This window comes from Mytilus edulis, chromosome 4, assembly GCF_963676685.1.
Source record: "Mytilus edulis chromosome 4, xbMytEdul2.2, whole genome shotgun sequence".
Classification (NCBI taxonomy): Eukaryota; Metazoa; Mollusca; class Bivalvia; order Mytilida; family Mytilidae; genus Mytilus; species Mytilus edulis.
The window spans coordinates 83213026-83233267 of record NC_092347.1 but is presented as its reverse complement, the minus strand read 5'-3'; the positions used below and the strand labels follow the sequence as shown (position 1 = coordinate 83233267).

The following is a 20242-nucleotide window of genomic DNA, read 5'->3' as shown; positions in this document are numbered from 1 at the left end:
CTGAGGTTCAGTCTATCACAGGCATGACTGTTACCTGACAAAAATGATAAACACAGGATGCAAAACCTGCTGCACTAGACAACAGATTCTGTATGAATCCTCTTGGCTGCTGAAACTTGTCGGCAACTTCCCATAAACTTTTCTGTTTCCATAACTCGTACAACATCAGGGTGAGGTAGAAGCGATTTAATACAAAATCATTTACTTTCTGAAATATTAAAATAAGCATTTGATAATAAGTCTGTATTATCACGTCAAGAATAGACTTATAAATGAAAAGGAGTAGACTAATCTGATTTTGTTAAGATTTTATCAAAAATAATGAAATCTACCATTAAAGCTTTGAGCGTATATTTTAACAATACTTTGCAATTCAAAGAAAATAATGCTTCAGGTCTTTTTCTAAATTAAAGCTAGAAGCATTATTTCAATATTCACATTTCAATAAGTTAGAGTAATTATTCATGATAATACTTTCAATCCTAAAACCATGCTAACTAATACAGTCATGTTTTTTAAAAAACATAAGTGCTTATGAATTCCTGATAACAGTAAACTATTGTACAAATACATATTTGAAAACCAACCAATAAGCATTTAAAGCTTATTTTCCCATTAAAAGAGGATTTTAAATAAGTGGATTGAGAATAAAGAATTCAAATATTTTGATAACATTTAAAAAAACATCCACAACAAGAATGTGGCCCTAGTACATGGATGCCCCATCCACACTACCATTCTCTATGTTCAGTGGACCGTGAAAATGGGGGAAAATCTCTAATTTGGCATTAAAAATAATAAAATCATATCATAAGGAACACGTGTACTAAGTTTCAAGTTGATTGGACTTCAGCTTCATCAAACACTACCTTGACCAAAAACTTTAACCTGAAGTGGAACAGACAGACAGACAAAGGGATGAACAGACGAAAAGATAGATGGAATGACAGACAGACCAGAAAACATAATTCCCATAAATGGGGCATGAAAATATTTTCCTTAGACTGCATAGATTTCCTATCTTACCTGTCTAGAACATTGTCCAGAAGCTCTCATGGCTATGTAACTCTCAGGCACACCTATTAATGATGCTGCTTTCAATTCTATGGTATCTAAAGCTGACAGCTAAAAATAAGAAAATATTTAGAAAGTAGCTTGTAAAATCCTGACAGCTAACATGAACATGATGAAGCTAAAGTAATGCTTAATTTGTTTTTTTAAAAAGGTTTTATTTCAACTGTTCTGTATTTTCAAGAAAATTCAAATATCAGAGTCAATCCTTATTGTAAAACTGTGAACTCTCAGGGGACAAAAGCTGCTATTTGGGCTTTTAAATATATTGGATAGATTCTGGTAGCTAAATTTCAACAGAATATGTTCAGTAAAATTGTTTCTCTTACAAACAAACTTCTCACTAACAAATACAGTAAATTGCAAAACTTTGTCAGGTATTTAAATGAATGATATAAAGTTTCAATTCTTCATTAGCACAGTTACGGGTAAAGAGGTTTATCCTAAAGTATTGTGTCTATTTTGTTTTAAATCAACACAAGCAACTTGTATTGCTTATGGACATGAAAACAAAATACATAATTACTGTATGGTGAGGCTTAAACAAACAGTACAACTCACTACTGCTTGATCTGATATCACCAATATATTTAAATCAAAACTCGTAATTTAAAATAATAATCATTAAAATTAATCATAACAGAATTTAGGGAAATTTTATCACTGAAAAATAGTACCTATTTAATATGAACTTTGTTCAATCATTTTCTATGTTCAGTGGACCACGAAATTGGGGTCAAAACTACAATTTGGCATTAAAATTAGAAAGATCATATCATGGGGAACATGTGTACTAAGTTTAAAGTTGATTGGACTTCAACTTCATCAAAAACTACCTTGACCAAAAACTTTAACCTGAAGCGGGACGAACAGACGAACAGATGAACAGACAGATCAGAAAACATAATGCCCCATTACTATCATAGGTGGGGCATAAAAAAAGATAGTACACATAAATATTCTAAGATTAAATTATCAATTTCAATAAAATTCAAAAAGTGGTTATAGAAGAGTTGTGGATACAAAATGGTGTACCCTTCAAATAATATACCAGCATAGTCCTGTTACAATGGCACATCCCTCTGCCCCTGACAACCTTTTTTAATATAAAAGTTCCAAATTGAGTTGCTGATATACTCAACCAACATAAGTTGACCCCTGAACATTCAAACTATGAAGCAAATACACCACTAATTTCTGTATAATTCATATAAAATTCGTAAGGGTTCCACGGAACCCAGTGTCTCGCCTACTTTTGCTGTTAATCGCAGACTCAACAAAATGAGGAAAAACATCAATAAAAATTTCCCTCTCGATACTGTCTTTTGATTGAAAGAAGCTTCCAAGTTTGGTAAAAAAATCCAGGATAGTTTATGAATCTAATAAATGCAGACTGTATGTAATGTTAACTGGAAGAAAAACTAAGTCCATTTATAAGTAAAATACGGAAAAAGTGAATTTTTGTTTTACAAAATTTACTGCTGAATAATATCTTATGATCAGAAACAAGCTTTTGTCTAAGTTTGGTAGAAATCCAGGATAGTTTAAGAACATTATAAAAATTTTCAAAACTTAAACCACAGAGTGAATGTTTTGTTTCTGGCAAAAAAACTAAGTCCATTTATAAGTAAAATACGGAAAAGTGGAAATTTATTTTTACAAAATTTTCTTCTTGATACTATCTTATGATCATAAACAAGCTTCTGTCCAAGTTTGGTACAAATCAAGGATAGTTTATGAAAGTTATTAAAATTTTAAAAACTTTAACCACAGAGTGAATGTAATATTTCCTCGCAGAAAAACTAAGTCCATTTATAAGTAAAATACGGAAAAAATGGAATTTTATTTTTACAAAATTTACTTCTGGATACTTTCTTATGACCATAAACAAGCTTCTGTCCAAGTTTGGTAGAAATTCAGTATAGTTTAAGAAAGTTTTTAAAATTTCAAAAACTTTAACCACAGACTGAATATTTGTGGCCGCCGCCGCCACCGCCGCCGACGGAATGTAGGATCGCTTAGTCTCGCTTTTTCGACTAAAGTCGAAGGCTCGACAATTATATACCTGCTGGAAATAAATAATCCATGATGGTTTGACCATATCTACCATATCATAAGGAGTGACTAGAAACAAGAGGTGTATATAGGTAGCCAGTACCAGGGACTCCTCGCCTTTCTTCAAATCATTATAAAGTTGTGAGGCATTGTCAATATCTACAGAGCCTGCAAGAAAAATATATACATACATAAAGATAATTTAATGAATAATTTGTTATTTTCAGGAACTTATAATAAGTGTTATATAATTATTTAATATCATTTGAGGTGACTTACACATCTATTGGGCCAGGTGTATTCATATATAACATATATTATATGTTTATAATCTGTATCTATTTACACATATGCATGTTACAATAATAATAGTTTACTTACTATTATATATTTACAGGCTATTTTGAAAGTATTGACAAAGTTTTGGCGTCGTCTGTTTATTTTCAATTTATGAGTTTGACTGTTCCTCAGGTATCTTTCTCCCTTTCTTTTAAGTCTATTTATAAACAAAGCATTTATTCAATGCTACTAATTTTACGTTTTCAGACCAAACAACACATCTTTTTAAAAAAGTTATAGAAAAATAAATTGTTGAAGAATAAAGTTACTTCTGCAGCACGCTGGATTTACATTTGCTGCCTCAACTCTGCTCGAAACAGGGGTAGAAGCTTGCATTACACCTGTTTCTCAGTGTCGTACAAATACAGCTGATATTTTTTAACATGTTTAAAGACACGAAACGGTTATTGTCTATATAAACATTTTAAAGGTGATGAATGAAAATAGACAGCAATAATATTAATAGACTTCATAGCATTTTTACAATTATTTTTTGCTTTTTCCTTTATAAGACAGAGAGAAATAATGTTATAATATACCTTTGAAAGTAGCTCTTCCTAGAGGTGTTACATCCAAATGAAAATCATCACAATCTTCATCTGCTTGAGACAGTGATCTTTTCTGGAGAACTAAACCAAGTTCAATTAACTTCTGAAGTGAATCTTTGGTTACAATAGTAACATCACATGTTGTTCCTTGAGTGGATAACAGAGTTTTTCTCATAAATTCATACACATCAGAAGTGGTCTTAGTAACCTGGAAGAATAAATGTAGAAACATGTTAAACCAGATGATTACGTCTTCATTTTATTCAGGTTAAATCAGTTAAGAATATTTCTAATAATAATTGTGAGTTAACATTAGATTGGCTTTTATTTCTTTTCTTTTTCATTTAAAATAATAATTATTGTATATAGTAGGAATGTTAGTTGTCCTACATATCCAAACAGCTACCACAAATTACATCGGTCATGTTGCTTATCAACTTTGAATAGTTCTGACTAAAGTGTGGCAAAAAAATATTTGTTCAATTCAGCATGTTGAAATACCCAAGTATTTGACAAGAGGGAGATGGTGTTACACATGATTCAGAAAGAGCTGATGAGCAAGTATGAAGTCATTCACTTCATAAACCTTATCATATTGCTTACAATTATGACCAACGTACCTAACAGATTTCCATCAAGTTTTTCTTTAATTTACCTGTGCACTTTATCTTGGAAGAATGCATTATTATGCATGTTACATTTCATTTTGAAATGAAGGTTAATTTCAGACGTACATCAGATTAACCTTATTCTATTGGCTATGAACTTAATGACATACCTGTAAGCCTATCACAGATAGTATGAGACTACGGATTCCCTTTCCTCCATCATACATCAGACTACTGTAACACATCTCATTTGGTCCAGATATCAATTCTTGTACCTTAATAACAAAAATGTAAATTAATTTAAGAATTGAATGCTTCTTTTTTTATATATTGTTAATGCGTTGACCAAAGTATTAAAATGAGTGCATGATTTCCATCAAGTTTTTCTTTTATTTACCTGTTTTACTTTATCGTAGAAGAACACATCATTATACATGTTACATTTCATTTTGAAATGAATGTTGATTTCAGAATGATGCGAGATTGCTATTTGGCAATCAAAATAACGTATTATAATGAAACATTCATGTGATGTAATCATGTATATAAAAATGAATTATTCATCCTCATTTTCAGAAACAAACTAGCTTTTGCAATTAAATTGAATAAGCTGCATACAGATAATAAACATTGGTTACAATGATGTGCACAAAACTAAGGGTTCTTGTGACAACCAACCATGTGCCTTCTACAATCGAAAGCAAAATGCTATCACCAAAAATCCATTAAAATAGATCTATATACTAGATAGATAGATCTTTATTCTCATTAACTAAATAATATAGTTACAGAGATGATAATATATACAATACAACATATTTTGCATGTGTGAAATATACATAAATAAATGTAATTTAACCAGGAGGACAGACTTTCACTGATATATAGTTTATAAATCTACACAATTTTTCTAGTAAGACAAGAGTGCACACCCTGAAATGTCTCGCCTTCTATACTAATCATTGATATTATGTTGATAGTCCTAAGTATAAAGCTTAGTTTTATTACAACTGTCTCATAAACTTAACATTAACCAAGATAACTAAACAAAGACCAATGAACCTTGAAAATGAGGTCAAGGTCAGATGAACCATGCCAGGCAGACATGTACAGCTAACAATGCTTCTATACAACATATATAGTTGACCCATTACTTATAGTTTAAGAAAAATAGACCAAAACACAAAACCTTAACACTGTGCAATGAACCATGAAAATGAGGTCACTGTCAAATAAAACCTGCGCGACTGACATAAAGATCATAAAATATTTCCATACACCAAATATAGTTGACCTATGGCATACAGTATTAGATAAAAAGACCAAAACTCAAAAACTTAACTTTGACCACTGAACCATGAAAATGAGGTCAAGGTCACATGACATCTGCCCGCTAGACATGTACACCTTACCATCATTCCATACAACAAATATAGTAGACCTATTGCATATAGTATGAGAAAAACAAACCAAAACACAAAAATTTAACTATAACCACTGAACCATGAAAATGAGGTCAAGGTCAGATGACACCTGCCAGTTGGACATGTACACCTTACAGTCCTTCCATACACCGAATATACTAGCCCTATTGCTTATAGTATCTGAGATATGGACTTGACCACCAAAACTTAACCTTGATCACTGATCCATGAAATGAGGTTGAGGTCAAGTGAAAACTGTCTGACAGACATGAGGACCTTGCAAGGTAAGCACATACCAAATATAGTTATTCTATTACTTATAATAAGAGAGAATTCAACATTACAAAAAATTTGAACTTTTTTTTCAAGTGGTCACTGAACCATGAAAATGAGGTCAAGGACATTGGACATGTGACTGACGGAAACTTCGTAACATGAAGCATCTATATAAAAAGTATGAAGCATCCAGGTCTTCCACCTTCTGAAATATAAAGCTTTTAAGAAGTGAGCTAACACCGCCGCCGCCGCCGTAGCCGCCGCCGGATCACTATCCCTATGTCGAGCTTTCTGCAACAAAAGTTGCAGGCTCAACAACAATATTGACTGTAGTAAAACTCTATTTTTTTAAACAGAGATTTATTTACTATAGTCAAAAAATATTTATCTAAAACATAAAACATTCTTTTACAGCTGATTTAATCATGTCTTGTTTTAAAAGTTATTTCTACCTTATCCCTGTCTGTAGATTTAGTAATAAGGATGCTCTCCCCTGAAGAATCAATACCAGCTCTGCCAGCTCTTCCTGTCATCTGTTTATACTGGGTCCTGCTCAGAAATGTACTTCCTACATAGGGACTTCGTAAAATTACTCTGGAAACAAAGAAATACTATATAAATACATTTAATCTGCCCATATCTATGCATTGACCCTTTACATACAGATTTCCATAAAGGACAGTGTTTGTAGAGAACAGGCATTTACAATATATAACAATGAGGACAACAGCTTGTGTAAGGGGTCTGTTGGTGGTCTGCTGTAAGGCAATATTTCAAAGTGTAGCTTTTTCTCATCTGATTGCAATTTAAATTTTTATATCTTTTGAAAGACAGTTAAATCTGAGCATCTAATTTTACTTTCATCAAACTTTTGCATGTTATCTCTGTGCAGGCTACCAAAACCTGCATTCCAAGTTATTGCAAGTATATTTGTACAAGTCAATCAACATTACCTCTAGGCAAAAAGAATAACACAAGCTTAAACAGGTAGATTAACACCAGCTGCCAGTGTACTTGTACAAGCCAGAAAACACTACCTTTTAGTTCACTTGTACTGGTCGTTTAACATCACCTTTTAGCAAGTACACTGGCAGCAGGTAGATTAACACCAGCTGCCAGTGTACTTGTACAGGCCAGTAAACATTACCTCTTAGCAGGTAGATTAACACCAGCTGCCAGTGTACTTGTACAGGCCAGTAAACATAACCTCTTAGCAGGTCGATTAACACCAGCTGCCAGTGTACTTTACAGGCCAGTAAACATTACCTCTTAGCAGGTAGATTAACACCAGCTGCCAGTGTACTTTGTACAGGCCAGTAAACATTACCTCTTAGCAGGTAGATTAACACCAGCTGCCAGTGCACTTGTACAGGCCAGTAAACATTACCTCTTAGCAGGTCGATTAACACCAGCTGCCAGTGCACTTGTACAGGCCAGTAAGCATTACCTCTTAGCAGGTAGGTTAACACTAGCTGCCAGTGTACTTGTACAGGCCAGTAAACATTACCTCTTAGCAGGTCGATTAACACCAGCTGCCAGTGTACTTGTACAGGCCAGTAAACATTACCTCTTAGCAGGTAGATTAACACCAGCTGCCAGTGTACTTGTACAGGCCAGTAAACATTACCTCTTAGCAGGTAGATTAACACCAGCTGCCAGTGTACTTGTACAGGCCAGCAAACATTACCTCTTAGCAGGTAGATTAACACCAGCTGCCAGTGTACTTGTACATGCCAGTAAACATTACCTTTTAGCAGGTAGATTAACACCAGCTGCCAGTGTACTTGTACAGGCCAGGAAACATTACCTCTTAGCAGGTAGATTAACACCAGCTGCCAGTGTACTTGTACAGGCCAGCAAACATTACCTCTTAGCAGGTAGATTAACACCAGCTGCCAGTGTACTTGTACATGCCAGTAAACATTACCTTTTAGCAGGTAGATTAACACCAGCTGCCAGTGTACTTGTACAGGCCAGGAAACATTACCTCTTAGCAGGTAGATTAACACCAGCTGCCAGTGTACTTGTACATGCCAGTAAACATTACCTTTTAGCAGGTAGATTTACACCAGCTGCCAGTGTACTTATACAGGCCAGGAAACATTACCTCTTAGCAGGTAGATTAACACCAGCTGCCAGTGTACTTGTACAGGCCAGTAAACACAGTGTTCCCTCTGAGTAAGCATCCTCTATCAGTCGTCTTTCGTCCATTGTAAGTCCACTATGATGATAGGCTATTCCAAAGTGTACTGTGTATTGCAGTACAGGACAAATTCTTTGTTCTCCATCACTGTATAGTTCTTTTAATAATGCCTTCTTTTCAGCTTTCTTTATATCACATAACTCTCTAAAACAAATAGTTGTAAGCATTAATTCATTGGACAACTAAAACTCCCGACTATTGATGTAAGTTTTTTTTTTTTTTTTTTTTTTCAAGAATAATGTGAAAGTCATTAAATTTCATTAATCATTAAAATGATAAAATAATGATTTCACACATTTCATATAACCATAACAACTAAACAGATTATACTTAAATCTAGTCATATGAAAAAATAAAGTAACACGAAATCCAAATTGCCCCATTTTAACTTTCACGTTTTACAGCAAAATCATATATTGAAAAAAATATGACATATTAATACATTTAACTTTATGATCTTTGCTGATTTTCATAAACTGAAACATTTAATGGTAACATAGTATCACCATAACTTTAAATTTTAAAATTAAAGCCACAAAGTTTGCTTAGTGCAACCTTTATATCAGGTTAGACCACAGTATCATATCTACAACTTTAAATGCATTTTTCTTCATGTTTTGATAAAACTATGGTCACATATTTAGTTATCTATATATGACAGTACTACAAAAACAATATTTTACCTGTTTTTATTAACAAACATTTTACATAACATCATGGCCACATTTTCACAGTTTTTCTTTGTAGGACAGAATACCAGACATGAATTCTTTGGTATAACCTCTAATACCAATCCCATTAAATGGTCGGGATCTGTTTTGGTTTGATCAGAAGAATACTGTAATTATATTAAAAACAAACTTTTATACACCTAAAAATATTTTCAGTCTATACATGGAGAAAAACAAGACTTTCTGAAGTCAGTGCACGTGCCACTTAGAACTTAACCAGGTAATCTTCTTCATCTGTTCTTTGTAATTTACAGCTGCCCTGTTTGTCATTTCAAACTAGCCTTGTGATTTTAAGTTTTTTTTAATATGTCATAAAGCTGTATGGCAGATGTGATATCAGGCTCATAAAAGGAAAATAAACAACAGAAACATACGAATAGTCAACAATAGATATTAAAATTTGCTTTCTTTTGGTTTTACTTGGATTACTAACGATATCATTAATGAGTAACTTACTGGAAATGTCACAACCCGGCTGTGAGATACCAAATCTTCTGTTGTTTTACATGTCACCTCATAAATGTTGTCCTGCAACTTTATGTACTCTGTCAATTTCACCTACAAAATCAATGTATAACTATAAGCATTCAGTTGAAACAAAAGCAAACAATGTAAAAGTAAATTATTTAATTTGATAGAAACAGCCTCCAAGCTGATATCACTTTTAAAGGGGATACTTTATAATTGATAAAAAAAATCACTAGCAGTTTTATCAAATAAAAGTTTAATATAGAACTGTGTATTTGAATTCCTCCATCTATATTAAAACACATGACTATTTTATCTCACGATTAAAATGAACTAGATATCATTGAGATGGGAGCCATCTCTGTGGGCCCCGCTGTGAATAATGTGCATTAATCAAAGAGCTGATAGCTCTGAAGTGGAAGAAGGTGAATAAAAGGTAACTTGAATTACCATAAAAGCAGCCCCACTTACCCAGGCTGCTTTGTTCCATTATCGTTAAAATGTATTTTTTTTCTTCAAACAAGAAAAGGTCATAAGTACATGGATTTCCCATCCATACAATCATTTTCTATGTTCAGTTGACTATGAAAATTAGGTAAAATCTTTAATTTGGCAGTAGTTAAGAAGATCATATCAAGAGGAACACATGTGTACTAAGTTTCAAGTTGATTGGATTTCAACTTCATCAAAAACTACCTCGACCATAAACTTGATAACCAGAAGCAGGACGGACGGACAGACTAGAAAACATATTGCCCATAAATGGAGCATAAAAATAGTAAGACTTGTTACATACCTGCCAACTTTTGAAAGTTCCCATATGGGTTTTTACTGCACAACAATTTTAAAGGTTACAATTTTTAGCGACGTATTTTGCAAGATCTGGATTGTCTAGAAAAAGTGTCATATTTGTATGATGAACTTACATGCCTTTTCCTTAAGTCTGTTTGCATGATTCTAGTTATATATTAAATCGGTAGAAAAAATATACATGAAGCTAGCAGACCAGGGTTTATTTTCCAGATTAAGAATATTAGATGCTTGTTGAAATTTCCAATTTTGAATTATGCACAAAGATGGACTTTTAACAGGTTGGGAACAACACTCCAAATGAGGGTAACCTAACTGGAAGATCATCACAACCCACTGTAAAAAATGAAAACAAAATAGAATTTTTCAATAAAATGCTGAAAATAGGCTTTAAAGTATTAAAATGCATTGCAAAAAACAAATATTTCATTAAATAAATTTAAGTAGAATATTCCTATGATATTCCTTTTCATATTGGATACAAATTTTATTGAGTCTACTGCAGACACTTTGTAGTCAAAGTGTTTCAACTGAGGTACTACACAGGCGTCAAAAGGCGTCATTATGGAGTAAAGGGGGTGGCGTCAAAAAGCGTCATTATGGAGGAAAGGGTTATTAAGTACTGAATGGTCAAAACATCATGTTTTTTTATCGACATAAATTTTGTCATAAATGTAACCAAATGATGTAGAAATTGTGTTTTTTCTTCAAATTTCCATCAAAATGTAATGTTTATAGTTCCATTATTGCCTCTCTATTTGAATAAAATAAAATAATAAGAAGAATCTGTTTCTTGTTTTGTTTTGTTTTGTTTTTGACAAATGATTGTTCACTGCTAGCAAATGAATCATTATATTTATATATCTTATCTGTATATATTTTTGTTCATGTCTTCATCCCTTATCATTTGTAAATGTATAGACAAATAAGAAAGAAATAAGCTCCACATGTATATTTGCAACATCGTAAATTAATTAAAAACACATTGTGTTGTAAACAAAATTATGATATAAACTTCAATTTAATCCTTGAAAGGAGGTCTAGATTGCTAAAATAATTTATAAATTTTATTTTTTTTATTTGTCCAAAATCATTTAAATTCATTTAATCAACATCCTTTTATGATTATTTGATTAAAATATTAATCATTTATAGTCTTTTTACAATTTACATTTTTAAAAGCAATATAACTGAAAACAGGATAAAACAAAGGGAAGTAACAAAAAAGTATTTCAATATTCCCAATACACATCGTTTTGATAACACAACGGCAGTTAGCCGGAGGTAAACATCGTTGATTACCAGTATGTTTGACACCCAAGCTGTCAAGTGAAGCCATATAATTATACATCTTCTTTGATGTTCAGGTAAAATTTAACACAGGTGTCAATTACACCCGTACAGTAGTAAGAAATGATCAAATATGGCGTCTGAAAAATTTCATACACGGGAGTTTTTTCTCCTAAACGGGAGGTTCACATGTATGTTACGAAGGGCATCTAATTCACATGACAAAGGAAAACCATGAATAAAAATCTTCACCACAGGACACAGGGTTGTCAACTGAAACCAAAGTTTTTTTACCTTGACCTTTGACCTAGGAAGTTGTACATACATCATGACACGCCCTCTGGTGGTGGTTAATAAACATGTAAAGTATAAACTTTGAAATGATAACGGTTCTCAAGATATAGAGCGGACATGATCTTTACCATAGGACATGGGGTTGTCAACTGAAACCAAAGTTTTTTTACCTTGACCTTTGACCTAGGAAGTTGTACATACATCATGACACGCCCTCTGGTGGTGGTTAATAAACATGTAAAGTATAAACTTTGAAATGATAACGGTTCTCAAGATATAGAGCGGACACGATCTTTACCATAGGACATGGGGTTGTCAACTGAAACCAAAGTTTTTGACCTTTAACTGTGCCCTAGGCAGTCGTTCATAAATTATGACACACCCTCTGGTATTGATTCATATACATGTCAAGTATAAACTTTGAAATCATAACGGTTCTCAAGATATAGAGCGGACACGATCTTCACCACAGGACACAGGGTTGTCAACTGAAACCAAAGTTTTTTTACCTTGACCTTTGACCTAGGAAGTTGTACATACATCATGACACGCCCTCTGGTGGTGGTTAATAAACATGTAAAGTATAAAGTATGAAATCATAATGGTTCTCTAGATATGGAGCGGACACAAAGTTAAAGTGTTACGGACGGACGGACGGACAGACTGATCACTATAGGGCGACCCGCCTTTGACCTAGGAAGTTGTACATACATCATGACACGCCCTCTGGTGGTGGTTAATAAACATGTAAAGTATAAAGTATGAAATCATAATGGTTCTCTAGAATCGGACGGACGGACGGACAGACTGATCACTATAGGGGGACCTGCCTTTGACCTAGGAAGTTGTACATACATCATGACACGCCCTCTGGTGGTGGTTAATAAACATGTAAAGTATAAAGTATGAAATCATAATGGTTCTCTAGATTCGGATGAACGGACGGACAGACCGATCACTATAGGGCGACCCGCCTTTGACCTAGGAAGTTGTACATACATCATGACACGCCCTCTGGTGGTGGTTAATGAACATGTAAAGTATAAAGTATGAAATCATAATGGTTCTCTAGAATCGGACGGACGGACGGACGGACAGACTGATCACTATAGGGCAACCCGCCTTTGACCTAGGAAGTTGTACATACATCATGACACGCCCTCTGGTGGTGGTTAATAAACATGTAAAGTATAAAGTATGAAATCATAATGGTTCTCTAGATTCGGACGGACGGACAGACCGATCACTATAGGGAGACCCGCCTAAATGGCAGGGCCCTAATTATTTTCATTTTACAGGATAATTTATCTAATATGGCCAATGTAGTGCATTGTTATTTAAAATCTTACAGGTCTAAAGTCATTATGGTAGACATCAGCCTTAAGAAAGTTCTGTAAATCTTCTATATTGTTCAAAGTAGCACTCATTCCTATAATCTGTGTATTACCTGGAATAGAAAAATCTAAATGATAACATTCACAACATACATAAAATAGCCTGAACAAACTTTTGTCAACTAATTTATCATTTATCATGTTTATACAGGAATTAATTTTAACCAAAAATCCTTTCCTTATCAATGATCATTTAAAGAATAATGTACATTTTTGAAGTTACTTATTTCAAATCATTTACATTGTTTATCTTTTCACAAGTTAGACTCTCTAATAACGATTTCAATAATACCGTTAACTTCTAAATCTACCTTACAGATGCCATCTTAATTGTTGGTATATAACTTAAACTTCATTTGGAAATTTTCATAAAATCCAACTGAAGGATGCATGTTTGTTGTTTATGTATGCTGGCTAACAGTTTTCTGAAAGTTTCTTTAGTGAATTCATGTTTTCTTATGGAAATATTTTGTGAAATACATGTACTAGATAAATTACAAGAGATAACTGTAAATCATCTTATTTTCTAATGAAATTGGACTCAATAGTGCTAAACATAAAATAAAGTATCTGCAGAAATAAGTTGGTTTACAATAATTGTAGGCAGTGTTTTTATTCATCTATAATTGAAAAAGTCAAAATGAACCAACCAATTAATATCCCAGTTCATATTACAGCACTTAAATCAACATGGATTAGGAGGATTTTGCAGAGAGATAGTAAATGGCAAAATATTTTCATGTCAAATATAGATAAAAGAAAGTTGTTTAGTTGTGGTGTTGATTATATTAGACAACTGTATATGACAGTTATCAACCATTTTTGGAAAGATGTACTAAGATCCTGGGAAATGATTATTCAAAAAGAAAGAAATTTTACTTATGATTCATTTTTATCAAATCCACTATGGCTGAATAATAATATTAAGATTGGTCATAAATCAGAAATTTATCAAGAATGGTTCAAAAGTGGTATAAGTTTTGTAAATGATATAGTTGACAAAAATGGATCGTATATTTCATTTGACCAATTTAAGCAAAAATATAACATTAACACAGATTTTCTTAAATTTTACAGTGTTATTTCAGCAGTGAAAGAGGCATCAAAATCTTTCCCTAAAGGATCTTACAAATTAGTTTGTCCTTTTATACCATCATGTCTACAAATATTTTTAAAACATTGTAAAGGATCAAAAGATATGTATTCTGTACTGACAAGAAATAATGTTATTCCTACTGGACAGCTTAAGTGGGTTAAAATTTTAGGTGAACAGAATCTGAACTGGAAAAAGATTTTCAGACTGCCTTTTGCTGTTACTAAAAATAGTAAATTACAGTGGTTGCAATATAGGATTAACCACTGCATTATTGCCACAAATCAGTATTTAGTTAAAATAAAATTGACTGATGATCCTTTATGTACATTTTGTAACTCAGATAATGAGTCTATAGAACACCTATTTTGGAATTGCAATACTGTACAAGATTTTCTACAGGATGTTGATAACTGGTTCCTTTCCGGTGGAATAAGTCTCCCAATGAATAAATTAAACTTTCTTTTTGGAGACTTATCCAAGATATTTCCCAACAACCCATATAACATGATTTTTCTTTATATTAAACAATATGTGTATAATTCTAGATGCTTTAAAAAGAATCTCTCATTGCAAGCAATTATAATAAAACTGAAAGATATGTATAAATTAGAGAATATGATAGCTGTAAAAAATAAAAAGATAACTGAATTTGACAATGTATGGAATGTTTTTGAAAAACTGTTAATGAATACCAGCTAATGTCTTTTTGTTGTTGTTACAATTACTTACGACTACTTAATTATAATCTTTTTTAAAGAAAATATTATTGTCATGTTATGTACTTGATCGGTGTTGATGGCTGCTACGAAAGAAATATGTCTCGTAAATTTTCAATTTTTTTTCAACAAAATTATTTGATATTTAAAATATAGATAGGGATGTAACTGGGTAATCTTTTTGTGTTTTGTTTTTTTGTTTTCCTTCTTTATTTCTTTATTTTTAATTTTTTAATTTTTAATTATTTTTTTTCATTTCTTTATCTTTTCAATAGAAAATGTAAAATATTTTCAATTATTAAAGATTTATTTATAAAAATGACATTGTATTTATCTTATATGTATTATATTGTATGTATGTAATGTATCTGTTGTAATTGTTGGAAATAAAAAAATCAAAAGTTAAAAAAAAATTATCCCAGTTCAAATAACTTACTCTGCTTGTGAATAATTTTCAGCAATGTTGACTCTAAAGTGGCACCACGACTCCCACCTTCTCCAATCATGTGGAGCTGAAAAATTAAATGATATATATACCTCTACTCCATATCAAGGGTAAAATTAACCATATTACGACGCCTGATTCAAATATCGGATTAAATAAAAATAAAGCTAACGAATGTCCAATGTGACCATTTTAGAAACTATATAACAGTGATCCATTTGTTCTTAAACAAAAAAAACCTTATCAAAATAAGAAGATGTGGTATGATAGCCAATAAGACAATTATCCACCAGAGTTCATTTATTTTAAATACTGATAATAATGATAGACATAACTTGACACAAGTCATCAGTACAAGGTTAAAGACACTAACTTCGTCCACAACAACTAATCCTAGACTATCTAATCTGTTGTTCTCTATCAAGCTGTTAATAAGTGAGTGAGCTTTCTCTATTGTAGCTATATATAATGATCGTTTGTTCCGTCTTTTCATTGGAGGAAATCTGCCTTTACTGCCTGCATATTCCTCTACTAAGAAATCTAATTCTAAAGCAAATGTGGATATACTTCTAACCTAAGACAAACAAAAACAAAACAGTTTTAATTATTTAACTATCAAAGCAATGTTTGATCTCTCAATCTAGACTTTTTATGTATTTATAAGGAAAACTAAGAAAATGTTTGTGAAAATATGTCTTAGTCTTATAAATATCTTAACCTAAGAAGATGAACCAAAATCCATTAAAAAAATTCTATGATTTTATGAAAATGTTGGATACTGTACAATATCCAACACCTTCAACAAGGAATATTTTGTTTTGTTAAATGACTGATCAGTATACGTAGGTCTTCATGGTACTCAAAAATTTGACCAATAACATTGTAAACAACACATCCCCAATTGTAAAATGATATTGTTAGTCCTTAGAACTTTTCTTTCTTTCTTACTTTAGGCCGTTTTTATTAAATAAGTTGGTTTACGGATCCGCCGACCCAAATTTTCGCTAATTCAAATAAAAATAAACGCACATTTGCCCTTAAAAATTATTTCTGCCGACCTCATATTTATCGATTTACTAAGAAAATTTTAAACGGTATTTTTGTGTTTACATTTCGTAATTCTGGTTCCTATTAATGCATTAAAAAATCGTGAACCAGTGCACCGGAAACGTGACTGGTTAGCTGTTCACGTGTTTGCGCATCCTTAAATCCTGACTTCCGTTTAGGAACCAGACGATATCAGGGCATGGTTTGTTTACTATGAATGAACCAGTGTACATCCATCTGGATATGGACGTCCTAAACAATTCAATATTATCAGACAAAAAATTTGTGAAATGCCTTCGTCATGAAACCATAGGTCAAGTCATTAATGAACAATTAGAAAACTTTAATGTTGTGATTGAAGAAATAAGGGCCGGCAGTAGTGACCACGGCAAAATAAATGACAATGGAACCGTTACACCTGAAACTACACCGGTGGACGTTCTTATCAACTTTAATAAACAAACAGCCTAATTAAATGTAAAAAAATGTACTAAAAAAAATTAACAAATATGTAACACACCAACAAACAATATTAAACCACTGAATTACAGGCTCCTGACAGTAAATTTCTGTTTATACTTTTAAATACTGTCTGATATGCTCTGTCCTTATAGGTGTTGACATGCAATATGCTCTTAGATTTGCCTTTGTCTTTTAATATTGACTTGTTCTATGTGATGTGTTTTTGTTGTCGCATTTATTAATTCCACAAAACCTACAAAAGATGCTGAATAAAAGGTATTATCAAAGGCTTTTCAAGTTTTACAGAACTATAAATAAGTCTTTTCAATCAAGTTTAATTTTTTTTTTTCCCTCCTACCCTATTTTTTGTGGCTGATATCCGTAAACCAAGTGAAAAAACAAAAACTGGAAAGATCTAGTTTAAATTTGTTTTTTTCCCCTCCTCCTACCCGAAGTTTTTTGGGCTGATGTCCGTAAACCAACTTATTAAATAAAAACGGCCTTACGTTTATCAAATTCAAGCATTAGTAGAACTAACACTGATTGCAAAGTCCAATTCAACTGTTGTCAAACATAATATACTATGAAAAAAAAAAATTGTATTAGACATCTCTACTTATAAAATACTATTATTAATTTAAGACTTAGTTAAACCGATATCAATGTCTGAAGAGTCATTCCTGTAGTCCTGAAACAAATGGTCAAATATTATCTACTTTAACAAACACATCTTTAGTAATTACAAGAGAACTCTTAGAATAAGCTCAGGCTTGCATTGAAATCTACATTTTTGATGTCTCCCCATCTGCATGTATCATTCAAATTCTGAGCTGATTAAAAGTCTTACTCTTTCTTTTAAGTAGTACAATCTTGACAGACATGCAGAATCTGTAAGTAATTGAACATACCTTTTCCTGTACTATAGAAACAAATGGTAGTATAATAATAGCATCTTTTTGTTGACACAATATCTGTTTAAGTATTAGTATCTCTGCTACTAATGTTTTCCCACCACTTGTAGGTAACGAATATATTAGATTTCTTCCTTCTCTCACACCTGGTAGATTCAAACATTCATCTTGCCAATCTGCATAAAGAAATGAAGCTTATTAAATAAACATGAACAAGAATGTGTCCCCAGTACACGAATGCCCCACTCGCACTATCATTTTCTATGTTCAGTGGACCGTGAAGTTGGGGTAAACCCTCTAATTTGGCATTAAAATTAAAAAGATCATATCATAGGGAACATGTATACTAAGTTTGAAGTCGATTAGACTTCAACTTCATCAAAAACTACCTTGACCAAAAACTTTAACCTGAGGCGGGACAGACGGACGGACGAACGAACAGACGGACGGACGGAAGAACGAACGGATGGACGGACACACAGACCAGAAAACATAATGCCCCTCTACTATCGTAGGTGGGGCATAAAAATACATATTATAGTGACGTAGTATATTATATGATGCAACATTAACTGTATAATATTCAAACATTATTTATATACCTGGGATGAAAAAACGTAAAAATAAATGATGACTTAGTTGTTTATAAAACATTTTTTTTTGTATACACATTACTATGATTATAATTAAATGAAAATGAACTAACACTGTATTCATTTGTAAACCAACCATAAAGTTTTGAGATTCCTCTATGTGCTTGTAGAAGCTGTTGAACTTTAGAAGGAAGTCCATAAAATGGACCAATATCTGAAGTACTTCCTTTAGTTTTCAGTCTTTCCATTTCTTCCTGGACTTTCTGTAGTTGTTTCTCTTGTTGTTGTTGTATGACTGATCCTGGTCCCTGAGGTGTTTTTACGCCTGCATTATTATGTAGTCTCTGTTTGATTCTGTCTCTAAGAGTGTTTACAGGTGTAACAGGAACCATTTTCTCTGTTTTAACATGCTCTTTGTTAATATCTTTCTTGTCTGGTTTTAATTTCATTTCAGATTTTTCTAAAATATAAAAATAAAAAAATAAATAATACACATGGAGGTCAAAGAATTCTATTAGTTATATCATGAATATTGTTTTTATTACTGGTTTTGGAAAATCTTGAAAATTGTTACTCAACGGAAAATTTATATATACCAATTCACTTTAAACAATATGAACAATGAAACCATGAAAGCTTTAACACCTTGATGTATTCACAACAATAGCTTTTGACTGACATCTGAATGCTTGATAAAAGTTACATAAGAGCACATACTATGTTTAAAAGTATACTGTGTATTCTGGTTTTCTATTGAAGTCTATTTCATTTGATTATTCTTCCTTCTAAAATAAAATTATATACCTTCATGACCTTCACACCAGTTTATGTCCATGTCTGCCAACAGGAAGTCACTGCTGTCAAGGATACTATCTTCTGCTTCATCTTCATGCACTTTCTGTTTTTGTTCCTTTTAAAAAAGAATATGAAAAAAGATATTGTTCTCATTTATTCATTTCTAAACTACTAATACATGCAATATCAATATATAAATTGACATATACACATTATTTTTGATGACTAGGTTCATTAAATGTATGTAAGTAAAAGTGTGAAATTCAAAGCTTCTAGCTAGTAGCTGATAACCACACTGTTTTTCCCCTGTACTGTGACCATGATGGATCCGGAGCACAAACTAAAATCATACAAAAAACTTAACCTTTATTATAAATCTAACTGTAGACAAGTCAATATTATAAAAACACATCTTATCTGGACAAACAGCTGCAGTATCATAGTACATATATAGTAGTCCAATTTATACAATTTTCAATGGAGATGCAAAAAAAAGAGCATTAGTTTAACTTACTTAGCTTTTTAGTTTTCTTGATTTTTAAATATGTTTTTTTTTTCTATATATGGGAAGGGGTTATTTTTGTGGGAGTAGAGTTTGTATTTCAAAATCAGAAAACTATTTTGCAACATCAACAAAAGAACTAAAAAATCTTCGGTAGAACTTAT

General features: G+C 32.2%; 1 protein-coding gene across 4 annotated transcripts in view; it reads right to left on the bottom strand.

Moving 5' to 3' along the window:
• The window catches only part of LOC139520770 (helicase POLQ-like), a 38379-nt gene that overhangs the window by 2460 nt on the left and 15677 nt on the right, over positions 1–20242 (bottom strand). For 3 of the 4 annotated variants that reach the window (XM_071313701.1, XM_071313700.1, XM_071313698.1), the window contains exons 3-17: positions 19586–19691; positions 18918–19241; positions 18186–18364; positions 16142–16342; positions 15760–15835; positions 13467–13564; positions 9712–9813; positions 9208–9362; positions 8429–8668; positions 6774–6915; positions 4792–4896; positions 4005–4221; positions 3137–3294; positions 1027–1125; positions 35–208 (exon numbers count right to left, since the gene is read on the bottom strand). In XM_071313701.1, the coding sequence (XP_071169802.1) occupies positions 35–208; positions 1027–1125; positions 3137–3294; positions 4005–4221; positions 4792–4896; positions 6774–6915; positions 8429–8668; positions 9208–9362; positions 9712–9813; positions 13467–13564; positions 15760–15835; positions 16142–16342; positions 18186–18364; positions 18918–19241; positions 19586–19691 (2376 nt within the window). The remainder of the gene's footprint in view (positions 1–34; positions 209–1026; positions 1126–3136; positions 3295–4004; positions 4222–4791; positions 4897–6773; positions 6916–8428; positions 8669–9207; positions 9363–9711; positions 9814–13466; positions 13565–15759; positions 15836–16141; positions 16343–18185; positions 18365–18917; positions 19242–19585; positions 19692–20242) is intronic. The other variant, XM_071313699.1, reaches the window with a different exon arrangement.